This window comes from Copadichromis virginalis, linkage group LG12, assembly GCF_057382275.1.
Source record: "Copadichromis virginalis isolate Kocher_CV1m ecotype Utaka linkage group LG12, C_Virginalis_male_GT1.1, whole genome shotgun sequence".
In the NCBI taxonomy this organism is placed as follows: domain Eukaryota; kingdom Metazoa; phylum Chordata; class Actinopteri; order Cichliformes; family Cichlidae; genus Copadichromis; species Copadichromis virginalis.
Window position 1 is genome coordinate 17994624 of NC_140629.1, and position 19159 is coordinate 18013782.

Genomic DNA, 19159 nt, shown 5'->3' on the forward strand with positions numbered 1-19159 from the left:
CCAAAACGCAGTAATCTGCTGTTACTCAAAAACACAATGTCCAATCTCACCCAAAGGTCGCAGGCATAATGAGACTCGAGTTCGGAAATGTTTGTTATGCCATTTGTACATAATGGTTAGAGTGCCACCTAGTGGAACGACTAGCTAATCATGAATGAATGAGTTGAAATGTTAGCTGGTGGTTAAATGCATGAATTCCATCAATGTGACATCGATCGGACGTGCTGGTTTTAGGTGTTGGGCGTGGCTCGACGCGCCGGGGGTGCGAGGGCCCTCATAACGCTGCTTGCAGCTTTAATTATTATTATTATTATTATTATTATTCACCCCAAACAAGGGCCTTTTTGAGGGCCTAAACATGCTCAAAAACTCATGAAATTTTGCACACATGCCAGGTCTGGTGAAAAATTTTGTATTTTAATGGTTTTACATATGAGCACTGGGAAATGGCTCTACAGCGCCACCTATGCCTTGTTAAATGCAGCCCTACGACCACATCGTTTGAGCTACATGTATGAAATTTGGCACACATGTGTATCATGCCAAGACGAACAAAAAAGTCTGTGGGCCCATTGACGCAAACCCAACAGGAAGTCCGCCATTTGGAAGAGAAGGTGACATTTTGGCTCTAATTTTGCCATTTCCATACCTCGAACTTTTGCGAACTCCTCCTTGGGGTTTCATTTCATAACCTTCAAATTTGGACAGTGTCAACTACACCCTTGTGCCATGTTAAATTGCGGAGCTTTTGAGTTTTCACAATACTATGAGGCCGTGGCGCTATGGCGAATTTCGATGACTCGCCATGAAAATCTTATTGCCTCTCATTTTGTCATACATTTTCTGACCTTGACCAAAGTGAACACATATGATAAGGCTCCACCCCTGAACATATTTCAACTGCCATATTTGACATCAAGGACAGCGCCACCTAGTGGGAACAGGAAATGTCATGTTTTACACTTTGGGGTACAGTATAGTGATGGGTGACATCTGCAGCCTCAAATTTCTCCAGGAAAGCCTTAAGGAGTTGGTCTTGGGTTACAGTGAAAACTGTGAGTTTTCGCGAAAGGGTGTGACCCCAGCAGCATGGCGAACTTTGATGTCACGCCATGAAGAAACAAATTAGTATAACTCAATGAAATCCAGTCTGATCAGTACCAGACTTTACAGGCATGATGTCAGACCCGCCCTGAACAGATTGATGTGCCCATTGTCGGAAATACGGACAGCGCCACCTAGTGGCAACAGGAAATGTCATGGCTTTAACTTTGTTGTACTGATTTTCACAGGTTGATCGTGGCCACCTCAAAAGCGGTGAATATCACCATCAGTCCCTCGTGATGCTTCAGTGCAAAAATTGTGACTTTAAACTGAACGGCGCACCCTGGTGGCAACGCGGTTCATCATGAAAGATGAAGTGGCTTTTGAGGGGCTTGGAAAGTTTATAGAGGCTTTAAATTTGGCACACACCTCCAAATCGATGAAGGCATTGTTGTTATGTAACCATTTTCATTGAATAGCGCAAAATGGCTCCACAGCGCCCCCTACAATATTTCAAAACATCAGCCCCTGCTCTGTGTTTCATCTATGAGTCTGACACTTGGTAAGCTTGTGTAAGATATCAAGATGTACAAAAAAGTCTCTTGGAGCAATATCCCAAATCCAACAGGAAGTCAGCCATTTTAAAATTAATGTGTAATTTTGATGACATTTTCCCCCCTTTTCAGGCCTCATACTTTGACGAACTCCTCCAAGGGATTTCATCAGATTGAACCAATCTCCAGTGTGTGGAATCTAAAGACCTTTGTGATGTTAAATTGCGAAGCTTTTTCCGTTCAGGGAAACGGGGTGGTCATGGCGGCACGTAGAGTTTCAATCACTCGCAAAAAGCAGTAATCTGCCGTCACTAAAAAACACAATGTCCAATCTCTCCCAAAGGTCGCAGGTGTGATGAGACTCGAGCTTGGAAATGTTTGTTATGCTATTTGTCAATAATGGTTAGAGCGCCACCTAGTGGCATGACTATAATCCTGGTTGAATAAGATGAAATGTTAGCTGGTGATTAAAAGCATGAAATCCATCAATGTGACATCACATCGGACGTGCCGGTTTGAGGTGTTGGCAGTGGCTCGACGTGCCGGGGGTGCGAGGGCCCTCATAACGCTGCTTGCAGCTTTAATTATTATTATTATTATTAACTTCTTTACATGTAAAACTCTTATTTCTTTCACTGCACATATTTTATCTGATTTGCTGCATTTTTCTCAATATTTTCTTCCATGTGCTGGCAGGAATGCTCCCTGCCTTCCTGCTAGCTGGGTTGATTCTGGCTCTGTCCATCCCTGGCACTACATCAGAGTCGGCCACGCTGCGGTTCCTGGGGCAGACTGACTTTGTTGTCAACGAGAGCAGCGCAGCTGTGGTCCGCCTGGTCATAGAGAGAGTGGGAGACCCAGTCAATGTGACAGCTTTGGTTCTGGTAGGATATGAAGCTATCATCTAGTGATATGTTTCTAATATGTGCATAGGTTAGCAACTGTTGGTGCTGTGAACTTACAAATAATATAGAAATTCACAACAGTTCACAGCAGTGAGTGAAAATTACTGAACAATTCTGCAGCCTGTTGAATCATTTAGCCTGTTCTGTCTGTACAGTTAAACATATAAGTGTCCTTATTCTGGGAAAGTTGACCTTCACATCAGGTGAACTTCAGAATCAGTAACTGTTTTGTCTATAACAAACAACGTTGATGATATAAAAGTCCCACTGTGTCAGCAGAAACTCAGTTGGAAATGAATGGATTTTGGCTTTACATCGTCTACATGTAGCCCAGTGTCAGCTGCTCACAGTTGGTGTCTGGAAATACGAACTGGCGGTGCGATGAAGAGTAGTTTTAGGGTTTTGTTTTGTGATTCTTGATATCTTTACCATATTTCTTGTTACATTAATTTTTATACCAAGAGCTGCATTGCTGGTTAAAATACTGTTTAATGTCAGACTTCCATCCAGCAACTAACAGAAATAGATGCTCAGGAAACTCTTGCTCAAGCAAGTCCAAGTATAAATGAATTTTCTGAACTGAGCCTGCAAGTTCAGGCCTGGAGTATGCTAGTGGCACACTTTGACATGAATATAAAAATATAGGTAAACTGAAAAAAAGTGAAGTTAAAATGTGTTGTCATGTTTCATTCAGCTAGAGGGAGTTGACACTGGGGACTTTGAAGCCATTAATGCTGCAGCCTTCCTGCTGTCCAGTGAGTCCAGTAAGACCATCTTTATTGCCGTGAAAGATGACGACTTGCCTGAAGCCGATGAGACGTTTACGTTCAACCTCATGTTACAGGTGAGAGCCCATTGCTTCTCTGCGAGTTGGTGTGTGTCACTTTCTTCTCGTCCCTCAGTACTGCGCTTCAGTGTGCTACTTAATTAATCTAAGATGAAAAATAAGGCGAACACATGGCCTAAAAAGCACGGCTACGTCAGTGTCAGATTTTGTGAAAGATGTGAAAATGATCTTAAATGGTACATATTACAAATCTTTTTCAAACCAATTGCCATCACAGTTCTGGATGACTTAAGCCTAGAGACTATCTCCATGGTTTCATGTATCCTTGATGGGCTGGCTTTGGCTGGTCTTGTTGTCTGCCCATCTTGTCCCTCACTTAGAGATAAAGGTCATTTGAATCCCCTGCATTTGGCTGGTTGTGGGGGTGACTATCCCGCTTTTCCCTGTCGGCTCAGCTTTCTTTAAAAAAAAAAAAAAGACAAATCCTAAAAGAATTGTTATACCCTTTCATTTTAGATGGATTTATTATTGTTGGGTTACTCTTATTCCGTTTAACACAACAAGTTGTCTCATAAAGTTACCTTCCTTTTCTTTTCTCTGTGTATGGGAGTGAAACTAACACACACACACACACACACACACACACACACACACACACACACACACACACACAGTAAAGCTGAGGGTAGAGACGCAACAATGGAAGCAAAGCACAGTAGAGATTCCTACATTGTTGTGAAATGCAATGAGTGTACACAAATATGCTGAAATAAGTTAATTCATTCATTCATTAATTGATCATTTATTCCATGTGGGTTTTTTTTCCTTTTGGCTCCCTCTCCTAAGGCAATTGTAGGGGAAACACCCCAGATTGTGAGACTGTAGTCTAAATTAAGAGAACAGCAACAATTCTAAACATCTGTCAGCAAGAGTGGCTTTCTTCACATCAGTCGTTCTCGATTTGACGCTTTTGTGACCTCTGGTTAACATTCGGTAGCAAAACTCAATTTTTAGCCTGCTACTAGAGTGAAAGACCAAATGAGGCGACCACTTTTAGCCCTTCTATTTACACTACAATGAGACAAAGCTTTGGCCAAATACAAGCCTGTCAGCTTACTGGAGTTATGTCTGGAGTACAAGTATGCGCCACAAAAGGTGTCATGGATTAAACACAAGAAAATAAAGGGAAAATCAGGGCCATAGTTATTATCACGCTTCAGTGTATAAAATCTGTTACATTGCTGGTTGACTATGACAGGAAAAGATTTGTTTTTACAGAAACAGTGTTGAGTCGTTGCAGATCAGAGCAGGTGCAGCCTAGCAGCACAGCACAAAATTACAGAAACACATAGCGGATCATGGCATAAAAGACTTGGCATGGTTGATTTACAGCGCCATACTTTCAACAGTGTTGTTTTTCAAAGTTTCTAAAGTGATTTTTTTCTTTACATGAGTGTGTCCACATAAGTGCGTGTGGATTTGTTGTCTGTGAGCTGACGTGCTACAAGGGCTCAGCATCAGAAAGAATGTTAGAGTCTAAAAAAGCCCCAAGAGACGAATGCAAGAGGCTTAAGTAGTTTTTTTTATTGTTTTTTTTATTTTATTTTTTTGCCTTGGCTTGCGCTCACCTTTACATGTGGAGACCGAAACATGTAGTGGTTTTGATAAGAAGTTTCAAATGCACTTTGTTTGGCTGAGAAAACTTAAAGAGATATAACACATGCTTTAGTGGAGAAATGTGTGTTTCTGTTTATAATACTATGACAAGAATGTAATATAGTTGGTCATTTTCCAAAATACCTGCAGTGAGTGCATATCCAGATGTTTGAAAGTTGTAAAGGGAATTTTGAAGTTTTGGTGGATGTCAGAACTGTTGGGTCTTGTAAAAACATATTTAAGCTCACTAATGGAAACCCTGGAAACACCATGTAAAAGTGTGTTGTTGTTGTTGTTTTCTTTTGAATCCTGTCTTGGAAAAAAATAAAACCTTGCAGATCATCAGTAAACACTTAGGCGTAAGCCCTGGTAACTCATGGTGTGATTTTAGGCCTGCTGGGATGTTAAGTCTTTCTGGTCTAGCACTGAATCAGAGAGAAGGGTACAAATCCTGAAAAGGTTTCCTGCAGAGAGCTAACCTGACAAATCAACTGGTCTGAAACCAGTACTTCCTGTCTTTGTGCCCTCTCACCAGTGCTTCTCGGTGGGAACACAGGAATGTAGTGTAGCCCGTAGATAAGGCAGTCGGTCTGGCTGTCCACATGAGGATCAGGATTACCTTTGGTAGGGGGGGAAGATAAAGGAGTGTTAATATAAATACGCTATAATCTTTGCTTTATCTAAACATTTCTATTCTCCTGACTTTTCAGAGTTCCTCAAATGGTGTTACAGTGGGGACACCAAAAAAGGCAACCATCACCATACTGTCCAATGATAACGCCTTTGGAATAATTGCCTTCAACTCAGTAAGAAACTTTCCATCCACCTTCATCCTGTCTTTGCTGGTTCACCAATTTACAAACTTAAAAAAACGTAAAAAAAAAAACTGGAAACCAAAGGATTTGAGCACTTTAAATACAGTGACTTAATAAATTACTTGTTTGCTAATAAAAATAACGACAAGTATCTTAAAAAAAATAAAATAAAACAATATATATATATATAATACAGAAAAAAAAGAGTATGGATATCTCAAAATTAAATACAATAATTTAAATTAAATGTAAATGTTCTCTTGGTTATCTTGTTACATGTGTAAAGAGGCATTTTGCTCGCTTCCACTGCCAGATTGGGGTTCAGTTCAAATGAAATGTATTACCTGTTTTTGTTTGCTGCTGCAAATGTTACATTTCCATTTATTCTTAATTTGGATGGTTCTAATTGTCAATGAATGAAGTAGAATGTAAGCTGATTAAAGTTCTGTTTTGATGTTTTCTTTCTTTTTATCTCAGACTGAGGAGATCATAGTTGATGAACCCAGAGGAGGGAACCGTTACGTGCCTTTAACTCTAATTAGAGAAAAGGGAACATACGGTACTGTGACTGTAAATTTTGAGGTGAGATCATGTGAATAATATTAGCATACCTAAGGGACTTTTGTGTTTCAAGAACTAACAGTGTCTAACAAATCAGTGTTGCATGTAGCTTGTTAGATGCTTTTATAAATTAATCCCACTGCCTTAAAGACACTTGTGGATTCAAGAGTTTAGATTATTTAGATACAATGAGCAACATCTATGTTTAATAAATAATGCAACTGCTTTGTGTTTCATAGTAAGGATAAATTCACATTCATTTTGAGCTCATGGATTGTCAAAGTAGGAATATCACTGGGGTTATTCTCCTTCCTGTCTTCATAGATCGCTGATGGTCCCAACCCTGCCAGTGAGGATCTCAGTCCCGACAGTGGAAACATCACTATTCCTGTAGGCCAGGCTGTAGTGAACTTCACTGTACTTATTCGGGATGACCAGGTATTGAACTGATTGATTACACTGGACCAGTTAAGTTTCTTAAAAATCTGTCTCTATAAATTTTTTTACTGCACTGGCAAAAGTTTGAAGTTTTGAAATTCTTTTAACTGTAAAATAAAGTGTACAGAATTTTTCCTCATCTTTTTTGCTACATACATGTTTAGAGTTTTGAATGGTATGTGTTTTGCTTTCTCTGTGTACCAGGTCCCAGAGGATGATGAAGTGTTTTCAGTAAGACTAACTGGTGTAGCAGGGGGAGCTCTCCTCAAGCCCAACGCCAGCAGTGTTCGGCTGAGAATCCTGCGTAATGACAGCCCTCTGCGGTTCTCCCACACTGTCATGGCAGTACCAGAGTCTGCGGCAGTCATTGCCCTCAATGTGACCAGAGGTCGATTGACTGAGGATGGACCACTCATTGGCTCTGTTGACACTGAGGTTGTGTTCTTTAAACCTAGTTTTTCATGTTTACATAGTCTTTTACTGCAAAAGCACTCATATACACACAATCAACAACTTATATGTAGAGAAAACAGAGAGCATTTGTCTAATTTGTATGAAACATCTGGACTCTACTGTCTTTAGGTTTCTGTAGATTACATGGTGGTGAGTGGTGAAGGCCTGGGCAGTGCCACACCAGCTGTGGATTTCTTCGATCTACAGCCAGTCAGAAGAGTTACATTCCCTCCATTTGTCTATAAAGCTAGCCTGCTGTTCAACATCAGTGATGATAATGTGCCAGAACTTGCAGAGTCCTTCCATCTGGTCCTCCTGGAGGACACGATCAGAGGAGATGCTGTGCTGGTATCGCCTAACTCTGTGCAGGTGACCATCGAGCCCAATGACAAACCTCATGGTGTCCTCTCAATCAGCAGCAGTGCACTGGTTCAGCCAATCAGCATCAATGAAGATCTGACACAGAGGTAGCATTGTTTTCTCTATAAATGGGTACTATAAAATTTGTTGTATAATCTAAATCAGGGATGTCAAACTCATCTTATATCGAGGGCCAAAAACAGCCCACTCTGACCTTAAGTGGGCTGGACCATTGAAGTGTAAAGAAGTTAAACTACGAATTTAATCCCTAAGATAGCTTAATATAAGAAAATAACTGCGGTTTCAGCAGTATGTCTTAGATTTTTCATGATACATATATGAATAGTGCTGTAAGAAAATCTTTTTAAGAAATGCATGTGTAAAATTACAGAAAAGAAATCTGGTAGCTTCTGTTAATTCACAGAAAATATCCAGTTTTTCTGGTCCCATTGTAGAAAAACAAAATAAATTTCTATAGTAAATTTTGAAAAAACACCTTTTTGTTATTAAATTGTTTATTAATCACTTAGTTAATCTTGTGTAGCATGAATGGCAATGAAGTAGATCTTTATCAGTAGGAAAAGCTGTAAAATGTTTTAAAATACATTTAAAAGTCTGAACGTCTATGCCCTCCTCTAGAATTTCCAAATCTATCCAGTGGGGCAGATTGTGCTGATTCTGGTCCCCGGGCCTTATGTTTGACATCCGTGATCTAACTCCTCTTGTGTTACATGCTAGCTAAATCTAAACGCTAATGTAAAAATAAAATCAACCATTTACATCCAAGATTATCACTCCTCCAGATATGATGGCATCGTTATTGTAAGAATCGGAGGCAGCTATGGTGAAGTGTCTGCCAACTGGTCCATCAGCAGAAACTCCAGTGATCGTTCACCAGTGTCAGATGATTTGAGGCCTGAGGTGGGGCAAGTAAGATTTGCTGCCGGTGACAAGACTGCTATTATTCCAATAAACATTGTAGCTGATGATCAACCTGAAGAAGCAGAGGCCTTCGTTTTCAAATTGCTGCCTAGTACAGTAACTGGAAATGCTGAGGTTGATGAACCCATGGAGGTGAGTTTAAAAGACGTATTTTTTTAAATCAATTAATTAATTTAATTTTTTAGGATTATGGATTATTTATATTATTATTTATTAGGATTATGTTGGGGTATGTAAGAAAAAATTAGCTGCACTTGTTAGGGAACGCATGTTGCATGTGTTTTGCATGTGTGTGACCTACTGTAAGGCACAGTGGCAAACTTGGCACATGCTGCAAAAGTCGACCCCTTAGTGTGTAACTTTGCTCTGTGGGTGTTCCCTTAATGTGGCTGAATCAAAACAAAGTCGAAACAGGCGGCACACTCTGAGTGGGGTGTTTCTGTGGGGGGGTTTTTTAAGCACGGATGAAATGGTGACAAGTTTTTATTACTTCCATCTTTGTCCAAGCCTCTTGGCTACATGTGAAAGCAGTGGGCAGATCCAAGACTTGTTTATGTTCAAGGCATTAGATGGGACTATAGGGCCTGTTTGCCATGTGTGCAGAACAAGTTTGCTCAGAAGAATTTTCTCGATGCATAAGCAAACAACTATAAAAGAAAGTTCATGACTGCTGTCAGTGAAGTTGCAGATCCTGTATCACATTCCAAAAACGGAAATATGCACATCACACTGTGCTTTAAATCAGTGAGCGTGCCAAACAGTGCATCTGACAAGTATAGGTTCCATGACTGAACCACAGTTTAATGCTCGTGGAAACTACTCTTAACAGTCTTAGCACACTTAATTAAAGAGGATGCCCCTGCTAAAGTTAGCTCAGGGCTCTGTTTTACTACTCTCAGTCTTGCTTATTTTCTTCACTCTCTCTGTTCCTCACCTCTCTTTTTTATGATCAAGATACAATCTTAGTAACATAAAAACAGGATACTCCACAAAATCCTTCACTGTAATTGATGGTACACCCAGGCTTCATTGCTATTATTTGAGACCTGTTAGCTCGCTCCATACGGGGACTGTACAACCCTTGTTAGCAGTGAAACTATGAATTGAGGGGCAATTTGTGTTTTCTAAAAGACATCATTCCTTCATCATTCAAAATGTTCCATATGTCTCCTTCTTCTTTGCAATTTTTTTTCTCCCACAATTTCCTCAGATGGTTTTCTACATTCAGGACAGTGACGATGTCTACGGCCTTTTTCGGTTTGACCCAGGCAAAGAGCAGAACATCCAGAGCCAACCTGAGGGCCGTTTCCTGTCTCTGAATTTTCTGCGGAGTGGTGGTACACTGGGTAACGTGTCTATGGCCTTCGGTGCCCTCTACATTCCTGCGGGTCCCATAGACCCAGCACGGGCCCGTGACCACGTCCTGAATGTTAGCGGGACCATTAATGTGGTTTTTGCCCGTCAGCGGATGGTCCACATCATACTGCCGATCAGGAATGATGCCTTTCTGCAGAATGGAGCTCATTTCTTAATACAGGTAATACCACTGAAACAAGGTAATTTAAGTTGTAATTCAGCTGCGACGTTTCACATTCACATCACCAAATGCATTCCTTCTGTTTCTGTCTGTACCTCTGGCCAAATTGGTACTATTCAAGGTTTAAGTGCCTCATTTGGATGTGTGAATGGTTTTACATTGGCACTCAAATCTGGCATGTTGCTATGGGATTTACCCAGCTGTCCAAACTAACAACATCACCTAACCCTTAAAGCTGGCAAAAAAGTACTAGAAAAGCCTTCTTCACATTCTGTAGATGCTTAATTACTTCACACACTTTCAGCTTCAATACAAACACATATGTGTACAAATATACATAGACTGAGGGGAGCATCAACAGGTCTTTCAATGCAACCTACAAACTGACAATACAGTCGTATTTGAGTGTAATTTGTTGTTTTCTGTCTGATGAATATGTATCTAGCCTTCTATTTTTCTGTTCTATTTTTTGTAGTTGAATACACTGGAACTGATCGACATAAGTCCCTCAATTCCGTCAAACAGCCCAAGGTTTGGAGGATCGCTAAACCTGACCTTGACTGTCACCCCTGACATTGCAAATGGGGAAATTGGCTTTACAAGCAACACCACAGTGGTGGTTTATGAACCAGAGGACAGCAATACCAGCACAGTAAGATATACAAAGACTATCAGTTTTGTGAAGCTTGCCTTTGTTCGCTTTCATAGTTCAGTGCTTCATAAACATTCAGTGAAAAAAGAAACAACAATGTTCGGAGTGTGAATAATTTATACAGACTGTGTCTAAGTGTAAGAGGCTGATTCTGATCATTGTCGTAGGTCAGCCTCCCTCTGCGGCGTGATGGGACGGACGGTTGGGCTGAAGTGTTCTGGAGTCTTAAGCCAACTGGAGCCAATCGTGGGGATGTTACTGCTAATGACCTGAAACCTTTTGGTGGTTCTGTCATCTTCGTCTCTGGGCAGGGCGATGCCTCCATCAATTTCACTATCCTGGCTGACAACATCCCAGAAGTCAACGAGACCTTACTACTCACTCTCGATAGGTAGGGCCATTAAAGTTAATTGACATTCATCGTTATATTTATTTTAAGTGTTTATTTTAGTCATTATCAAATCAGTCTTGGCATGCAATAACTATAATACATTCACTTTTTGAGGTTATCTGTAATGGTTTAAAGTCAGCTTATGCACCACTTGAGTCCAATAGGAAAGGAGGGGCTGACTAGGTCCTGATTCTTCCCGTTCTTCCTTAGCTTGTTTTGCGATGCATGTTTATTGGGGGTTAATCTGTTAGTCTACATTTGGATGAGAACGACAGCTTTCTCTCCCTCCCACTCGTCCCCTGCAGGGTGGAGACTGCACGCTTTATAGTGTACTTTGGGTAAGTGGAGAGTGGAGTGAACCTGGGGCTTTTGTGTGGCGTGAATCACGTCTTTGTTTTTCACAGAAGGGCCTACTTCAGGCTTTCTGGAGGTCTTTGGTCAATGTGGGGATGAGGGGGTCTGGGACACGGTGGGGGATTTTGTGATGGTGTGAAAAAACGTAATTCCAAAAGAAAAGGATTGTTGGAAGAAAATTGAGAATCTTCTTTATATGTTCTTGCACTAATTTAACCAGACTTGATTATGTACCATTTAAAGATGCAAGTGTTTGTATGCATGCAGTGCCTTGACTGTGACTGTTTTGAGTGCTTCATCCTGTCGTGTCTTTGTTATTCCCATTATGTTATGCTTGCTTGGGTTCAATTTTCCCAGCACATACACATATACTTACTCCCCTGCTGAGCAATAAAGAGGCAGGCAGGCAGTTGATTGACATTGTTATTAAAAGTGGGCTAAACAGCGGGGCTTCAGCATATAGAGTCAATAATGAATGAGCATCACACAATACAAAGAATGCTTTGAGAAGTTTAAGTTAAGCTACTTAGTCATTGTTATTATTGTTGCACGTTTTACGTAAACACACAACATAGCAAAAGTACAATAAGCAGACATTTCAGAGCTATACTCAGCATGAAACTGACACATACCTGCCCTAAAGCAGCTCCATGTTAATGCAGCTCCACAATTCCTCATTAAAGAGGATGTAATGGCATGTCTTTTTTTCTTGTTCTTTTGTGTTTAGTTATAATAATAATAATAATAATAGTGTATGTGCTTATATATGCATTTCTGTGTGCACGTCTCAGGAGTAACGTTGAAAATCAGATCCTGAAAGCCGGCTTCACCAGCCGAGAGATTATCATCATGGAGAATGACGATCCGGGGGGAGTCTTTGAGTTCTCCCCGTTATCCAGAGGTCCATGGGTTATCAATGTAAGCCACAGTTTTAAAGCTGCCCCAAAAAGAAATAGGGTTTATTTCCATTAGTATGTGTAGTATTTGACCTTGGATGTGGCCCAAACTGTTGCACATTCAGTCAAAGACCTCTTACTGCTTATAAATTTCAAATCTGTTTGTTATTATTTTGCTTTTTTGAGTCAAAATTGGTATAGCTACGCTTGACAATTTTTAGAATTTACTGGTCAGTTTAGGTGTTTTTTGACTCACGACTGACTCACAATAACTGACAATTACTGTAACTTAGTGATAGGACTTTGAAATAATTCCCTAATGTGTGTTACACATGTAGAGTCCAAGTTTTGCCTTCATAATTTAGCTTTTTTCTGTGCATTGTGACGTTAGAAATAGCTAATATTTTGTAGCAGCTTTATTACCATGAAATAGTAGTCAAATGCAGGTGTTGCTGATTTCATTAAGTAAAGGTCTCTACCTGAATACAACCTTTATAATAATAATAACAGTAATAACAGTAATAATAATAATAATTTCAGAATGGTTGCTGTGAAAATGTATTTTTGAAAAATGAGTTAAAATTGACTTAAAGGTTCAACTGAATATATTCTTAGCTTCTTTGCTCTGAAGCTTGTCTCTTCTAACCTAGGAGGGTGAGGCGGTTGAACTGCATGTGGTCAGAGCCCAGGGACAGCTTCTGAAACAGCTGATACGATATGCTGTTATGCCCTCGGGCAACAATGAATTCTACGGTGCTACGGGCATTCTGGAGTTTAAACCCGGAGAGAGAGAGGTGGTGGTGGCGCTGGTGGCACGGCCTGATGGGGTGCCAGAGGTAAGAAATGGCAAGATATTAATATTTACTTATTTATTTTCTGCATTTTACACAGTGCTGCAGTGTAATTCAAATGCATTATCCTTCCTACTTTCACATTTAATAAGCTATGAAGTTAATGTTTTAAAACTTTTTCAGTGTGATTACTGTATTTGTTTATTTTGTTATGTGTGTGGGTACAGCTGGACGAGACTTTTTCTGTGGTACTTAGCAGCCACAGCACTCCACCTAGTCGTCTTGGCAACCACCGGGAGGTCAACATCACCGTTCGGAAAAACGATGACCCCTACGGAGTCATTGAGTTCAGCCAGTCGGGACTGACAGTGGCCATCAATGAGAGCAAAGGAGACGAGACGCTCCAGGGTAACTTGAAGTAGCAGTCCTTTAGATAATAGTAATACTTTTCCAGGTCAAGTGGTACCTCATTGACACTTAAAATGGATCTAAGAGGAGTGAATCACAGAAAATTAGAGTGTCCAACTTTCATGTGATTGTTAAGGAAAACAAAGGCTGTCTGTGTTTTTGTGTAAAACATGAGGACATGTTAAAGTAGTTCCTCTAGTGAATGGCCTGTATTACCTGTATTTGCTATAAATAAACATGTGTACAGCTAAAATCAAATGTAGTTTATCTATGAGAAAAAAAACATTCAATTTCTAAATTGATCATGTCTGTTTGCCCCGTTTCTCCTTCAGCTTTGTACCCCGTGATGAGGAACAGGGGTCACTTTGGCAAAGTGTCAGTTTTGTGGGTCTTGGAGCCAGCACTGTCTGGAGACGTCCGCCCCGTTCGAGGAAGCATCACCTTCGAAGAGGGGGAGTACCTGAAAAATCTCACTCTCTTCTCTGTACCTGATGAGGTAAAATGTAAACTAAACCTTAAAGAGCACATCGTCCACAGCTCAGTTAGTTTTCTTTGTTTAAATTTCTTTTTTTTTTTTTTAAGATTCCAGAAGAAATGGAGAATTTCACCATCACGCTGTTAAATGCGACAGGTGGAGCAAGACTGGGAAACATAGTCAGTTCCAACTTATGGATTAATAAGAATGATGACCCCATTTATTTCTCAGGTAAAGATTTTAATTATATAATAATACACGTGTTTTCCAGCTTGTCCTCCCTCTCTGACATCCTTCCCTTTCCTTCATTTTCGCACTTTCATCGTAGAACCCGTCGCTGTGCGGCTTCAAGAAGGCGGTGTGGCCAACTTTACAGTTGTGAGGGCAGGACGGGCAGACTTCGTGGCCACAGTGATGTACCGAGTAGAGTACAATGATGCATCGCCAGATGACCTCTTCTTGCTAAGTAATGACACAGTGCTGGTATATGCTGTGGGCGAATGGACGAAGAACATCTCTGTGGCTGTAAAAGATGACGACATACCGGAGACCGATGAGCCTTTTTACATCGTTCTCTACAATGCCACTGGTACGTATGTGCTTGTTTTCTTAAAAAAGTGATGAGAACAAAAATGTAGCAATATGCATTACAATGATATATGTGTTTATGGCAGGTAATATATGCTTATATAGCATTTCTTTATAATGTAAATGTCATTCTCTTGTAATAAAGACGTTTTTTTTGCTATTGGTTAAGAGTAAACCATATTTTTCATGTATTTTCTTTTGGTTACCTGCCTTTGGACAAGAGGAAGGTACATCCTCTCCAGTACACGCTGGACAGGTCATTAGTCTGTTGCAAATTGATCAGTGACCGATTCTATCTATAACTTAAAATACAATTAACTCTGAACCAATAAAGAAACACACTTTTTTTACACTTCGGATAATAAAAATATCTGCATTTTTACTCAAAGTCAGTTGTCTTTCTTTCAATGTGGCTCAAATGAATCAAGCAATTCATCTGAAATTAACATCTTCTGCTCTGTTTATTATTTCTGTCTGTATCCTGTACGTACTAAGAGATGCAGCAGAGGTATTTAGCAGTGTCTGTGATAAGACTAAAGGCTCTCATGGGCCTATATTGTTTTTCATGGATGGGAACGGTAGGCCAGTGGGACAAAACAGGAACTTAATAACCAAACTCCAGACGGTCTGAGAGACAAAGGCAAACATTCCTTTGGCGTCTTTCTGTTTACTGATTGACATGGAGTAGAATCAAGAAAGGGTTAGCCTCTTCTTTATATCGGAGGGCTGTGCTGGCATGGATTGTGCTAAAAGTCAATAATCCCAATGTTAGAAGTAAGCTAAACTCATACTGGCGTCTTCACACTCTTTACCTTGTCTGCTTAATCACAAACAGATTTGCATGCTTGTTTCAGGGTACTCGTTGTCCGGCAACTTGAAGTATGTGCTTGTGAGAGGATATTGCACTTCTGGTGCTGCTATAGCTACACTTTTTCCATATTTTTAAACTTTCAAATACAATAGTTCTGGTTTAGTTCTTGGTGATATTCACTTTAAGTCATCTGCAGAGAGAATCCTTTGTTTGGAATTTAGCTTATTCACAAATCATCCACCTTATCCTCCTAGGCTTGGTTACCATAGTAATAGCGCGCTATGTTAATGAGACAGTCTCCTCCTATTGCGTGAAATTTAACATGGCAGTAACAATATGGCCAGCACTCTGTGTGTCTGCCTTTCCTTAATTATCTGATTCCAGCGTCAATAATGTGCATGTGTCCACAGGTGATGCAGTTGTGTATGGAGCAGCCACAGCTACTGTGGTGATTGAGGCCAATGATGATGCCAATGGGATTTTCTCCTTGGAACCTGTAGAAAAACCAGTTGAAGAGGGAAAAACCAATCATTTTTAGTGAGTGACATTTGGTTAATATTACTTCACTTGAAATATCTTGTGTTTTTTTATTTGTATTTATTTCATGATTCTGTCAAAAACAGTAGTTTATAATCTCCAAGTACTATCAAAACGCTAGAGTTGATATTTTAGACAATTACCTATGTTCTGTTACTGAAATATTTTCTCTTTTTTTTTTCCTCAGTGTACTACGTGCGAGAGGCCGTTTTGGGAATATTACAGTATTCTGGCAGCTGTTTGCCAACGATTCTTTAACTCCTCTGGAAGAAAACCAGGAATTTACAAACACAAGTGGATCAGTCACCTTCACTACAGGGGAAAAGACCAAGCCTATTGTCCTGGAAGCCATCTCTGATAAACTTCCAGAGTTCAATGAGTTCTACATCCTCAGGCTGGTAAATATCTCAGGTGAGTAAAAGAAAAGCATAAAATAAAACTGATATAAGACGCATAAGACAGATATGAGAAGAAATTTCACAAAGCAGAGAGAAAATGAGATGAAATTAATTTTTCTTGAATCATCAGTAACTGCAGATTTAATTTTCATTTGGAAAACTCTGACACTTGGCCATTATTTCTCTAAGGCGGTTACCCCGGCGAGGGCGGACGACTGGCTAAGAGTGCTCTAAATGCCTCTGTTTTCATCCCGTTCAATGATGACCCATTTGGTGTCTTTGCCATTGCTGAGGACAACATGGACCAAGAAGTAGCTGAAGATGTTCTCTCTGAAGATGATATGGCTGATGTGACTTCTTTCACCATCCTCCGTAAGCAGGGCACTTTTGGTGATGTAAGGGTGTCCTGGGAAATTGTTTCTGGTCACTTCCCACAGGGCCTTCCTCGGATGGATGATCTGCTCCTGGTAGCTTCCTTTCCAGATGAGGTAGAGCTCAGGCCTCATGCAAGGAGACACCACTCAGCCACAGACACTTGGTTTTTCTCCGGGCTTCCTGGAGCTTATGGTACCATCTCACCTGACGATGGGCCTGCAGCCATTAGCAACTTCACCTTTTCTGCTTGGCTTTTACCCAGACTAGATACTGACGGCTTCATAGCATCCAAAGGAACAAATGGAAGCTTGTACTATGGAGTGAAGGTCCACACCAATGAGTCTCATGTCACTGTGATGCTATATTATACAGTAATAGGTTCAAACAGTACCCAAGTGGCCCGGGCCTCTGCAGAAAAGTTTTCTGCAGATACATGGCTACATGTCATCATAACAGTTGATGATGGGATTATTGAATTCTTCTTGGATGGCAGACCTATTCCTGGGGGACTGAAAAGCATCAAAGGAGAGGGCATCAGTGACGGTAAGCTTCATTGTTCATTCCATTTATTTTCAATTTCTTTGACACATTTCTTGCAAAGGTAAAATCACTCTTTATAAATAGCTCATACAATCACTATAGGTAAATTACAAAAAGCTCTAACTCACCAAAAAAATATTTGATTCATGTGTCAAAATGAAAGTCAGTGAATCAGTAAGAAGTTGTTTAGCATTGTGAGACCAGGATACCCAACTGTATTGCCTATCATAGTTAATATTCTTCAGATGGTGATTTAAAGAATACAAGATTTGACATTGTGCTTTTCAAAGCAAACCAGCAGTTAGTATCTGCATTACTATATATTAGAGTAACAAACTAGCAAACAGTACTGGGACCACCTGTTGCTCCACATATTTTCATCATCCTCACATCTAATGTTGTCTTGTGAGGTGTAACAGTGGAAGGAACTGCATGCATGCCATAACCATCCTCTGCATCCTTCTGCATCTTTTCATCCTTACTCCTCTCCTTTTCCATGCCTGTTGCTGCTAAGAGTAAAGCTATTCAATTGATAAAAAGATAATCTGTTTTTCTTTGCATCAGTAACTTTTGATATTTACAAGTGTGGAATAAGAAATCAAATTGAATCTTGAAGAGAAAGGCTCTTTCCAATCTGGACAAGTAACAGACTGTTCAATTGTCATTTAAGAGTCGTAAAAAAGTTTTAGTTTTCCGTGTCAAAATGTTGTCCAAGGTCCAAACTGTGTAGGAAACAGTTTTCAAATTGTTCAGAGTCTTAAGTTCTTACATAAAGATAAAAGGCATGTGCACCTTCACATGCTCTGCTGCTTCCTCATTGTTCAGGAGTACTGTACTGGGACTTCCCAGTGCTTGAGTGACCACTTACCCTCAGCAGTGCTGCACATTGTTACTGCTGAAGGGAATCGGTTGGCATCTTCTTTTCTTCCTATTCTCTCTAATTAATGGGCACAATAGCCGGAATTTGACCAAAAGCTCCCATAGGGGAAATATTCTGACGCCTCTGTGGCTTACTCCAGTCACAGTGGATTTATCCATAATCATCAGTCATGTTGTGCCATTGTTTTCTTCTGGTAACTCAACCTATGCATGGAGTGCTTCGTGTCAGGGCTTTGTACTTGGTCACTGTAGCAGATTTCCTGCATTTGTCTCACTTTGTGCAAGTTCACAAAGTGATAGGTGCATGAGGTGTGAGTGTATAAATGAGTAATGAGAAAGAGCTAGACCTAGGCATTTGTATACCTTAATCAAGATTCTGTTTCTGGTCCCTGGAGTAATGACCCTTATTACGTTACTGGTACACAACACCGCAAAGGAGGCTCAATAATCAGTGTGAAAATGATGCAATTAGTATTCAATTGCTTTGATCTCACCAAGTCTTAAGTTAAATATGTTTGTGTTAAATAACACACAATTGCACTGGAGTAAAAAAAAAGTCTGTGGCTATGGCTGTGACTGGTAAATCAGACAAACAATATGACAGCATGACAAACACTGTAAATGAGAGATTCTAGGAAATATTACTAGAATTTACAGTACTGTGTATTTTCCCCCTTCCTGGTGATTTTTGTTTTTGTATTTGTCACATTTATATGTATCATCAAACAAGATTTTAAATCAGACAGAGACAAACAAAGATAACCAGAGCAGCTTTTAAGTGATGATTTAATTGCTAAAGGGATTAAAGCTATCCTTCCTATTTGGCCAAATGTGAAATAGTAATTCTCTCTCCTCTTATTAAATTATGAATTAACTTCAAAGGCTGAGTTCAATTTCACTAGCCACATATCATGCTACAAAGTAAAAAATAAATAAATAAAGCTGAGAAACAGAAAAGTCATTGATCTCTATAAGTCTCAAAAGGGTTACAAAGCCAGTTTTAAGACTTTTT

The 19159-nt window shown here is 40.0% G+C and overlaps 1 protein-coding gene across 1 annotated transcript in view; it reads left to right on the forward strand.

Moving 5' to 3' along the window:
- Window positions 1-2296: 2296 nt before the first annotated feature.
- adgrv1 (adhesion G protein-coupled receptor V1) overlaps window positions 2297-19159 on the forward strand; it is a 116681-nt gene continuing 99818 nt past the window's right edge. The window contains exons 1-20 of the mRNA XM_085475126.1: window positions 2297-2482; window positions 3198-3347; window positions 5657-5752; window positions 6239-6343; window positions 6647-6760; window positions 6965-7195; window positions 7343-7680; window positions 8377-8647; window positions 9726-10052; window positions 10528-10704; window positions 10872-11095; window positions 12241-12367; window positions 12996-13181; window positions 13364-13544; window positions 13877-14040; window positions 14127-14250; window positions 14348-14608; window positions 15829-15955; window positions 16143-16366; window positions 16543-17271. Of these exons, the coding sequence (XP_085331252.1) occupies window positions 2297-2482; window positions 3198-3347; window positions 5657-5752; window positions 6239-6343; window positions 6647-6760; window positions 6965-7195; window positions 7343-7680; window positions 8377-8647; window positions 9726-10052; window positions 10528-10704; window positions 10872-11095; window positions 12241-12367; window positions 12996-13181; window positions 13364-13544; window positions 13877-14040; window positions 14127-14250; window positions 14348-14608; window positions 15829-15955; window positions 16143-16366; window positions 16543-17271 (4342 nt within the window). The remainder of the gene's footprint in view (window positions 2483-3197; window positions 3348-5656; window positions 5753-6238; window positions 6344-6646; window positions 6761-6964; window positions 7196-7342; window positions 7681-8376; window positions 8648-9725; window positions 10053-10527; window positions 10705-10871; window positions 11096-12240; window positions 12368-12995; window positions 13182-13363; window positions 13545-13876; window positions 14041-14126; window positions 14251-14347; window positions 14609-15828; window positions 15956-16142; window positions 16367-16542; window positions 17272-19159) is intronic.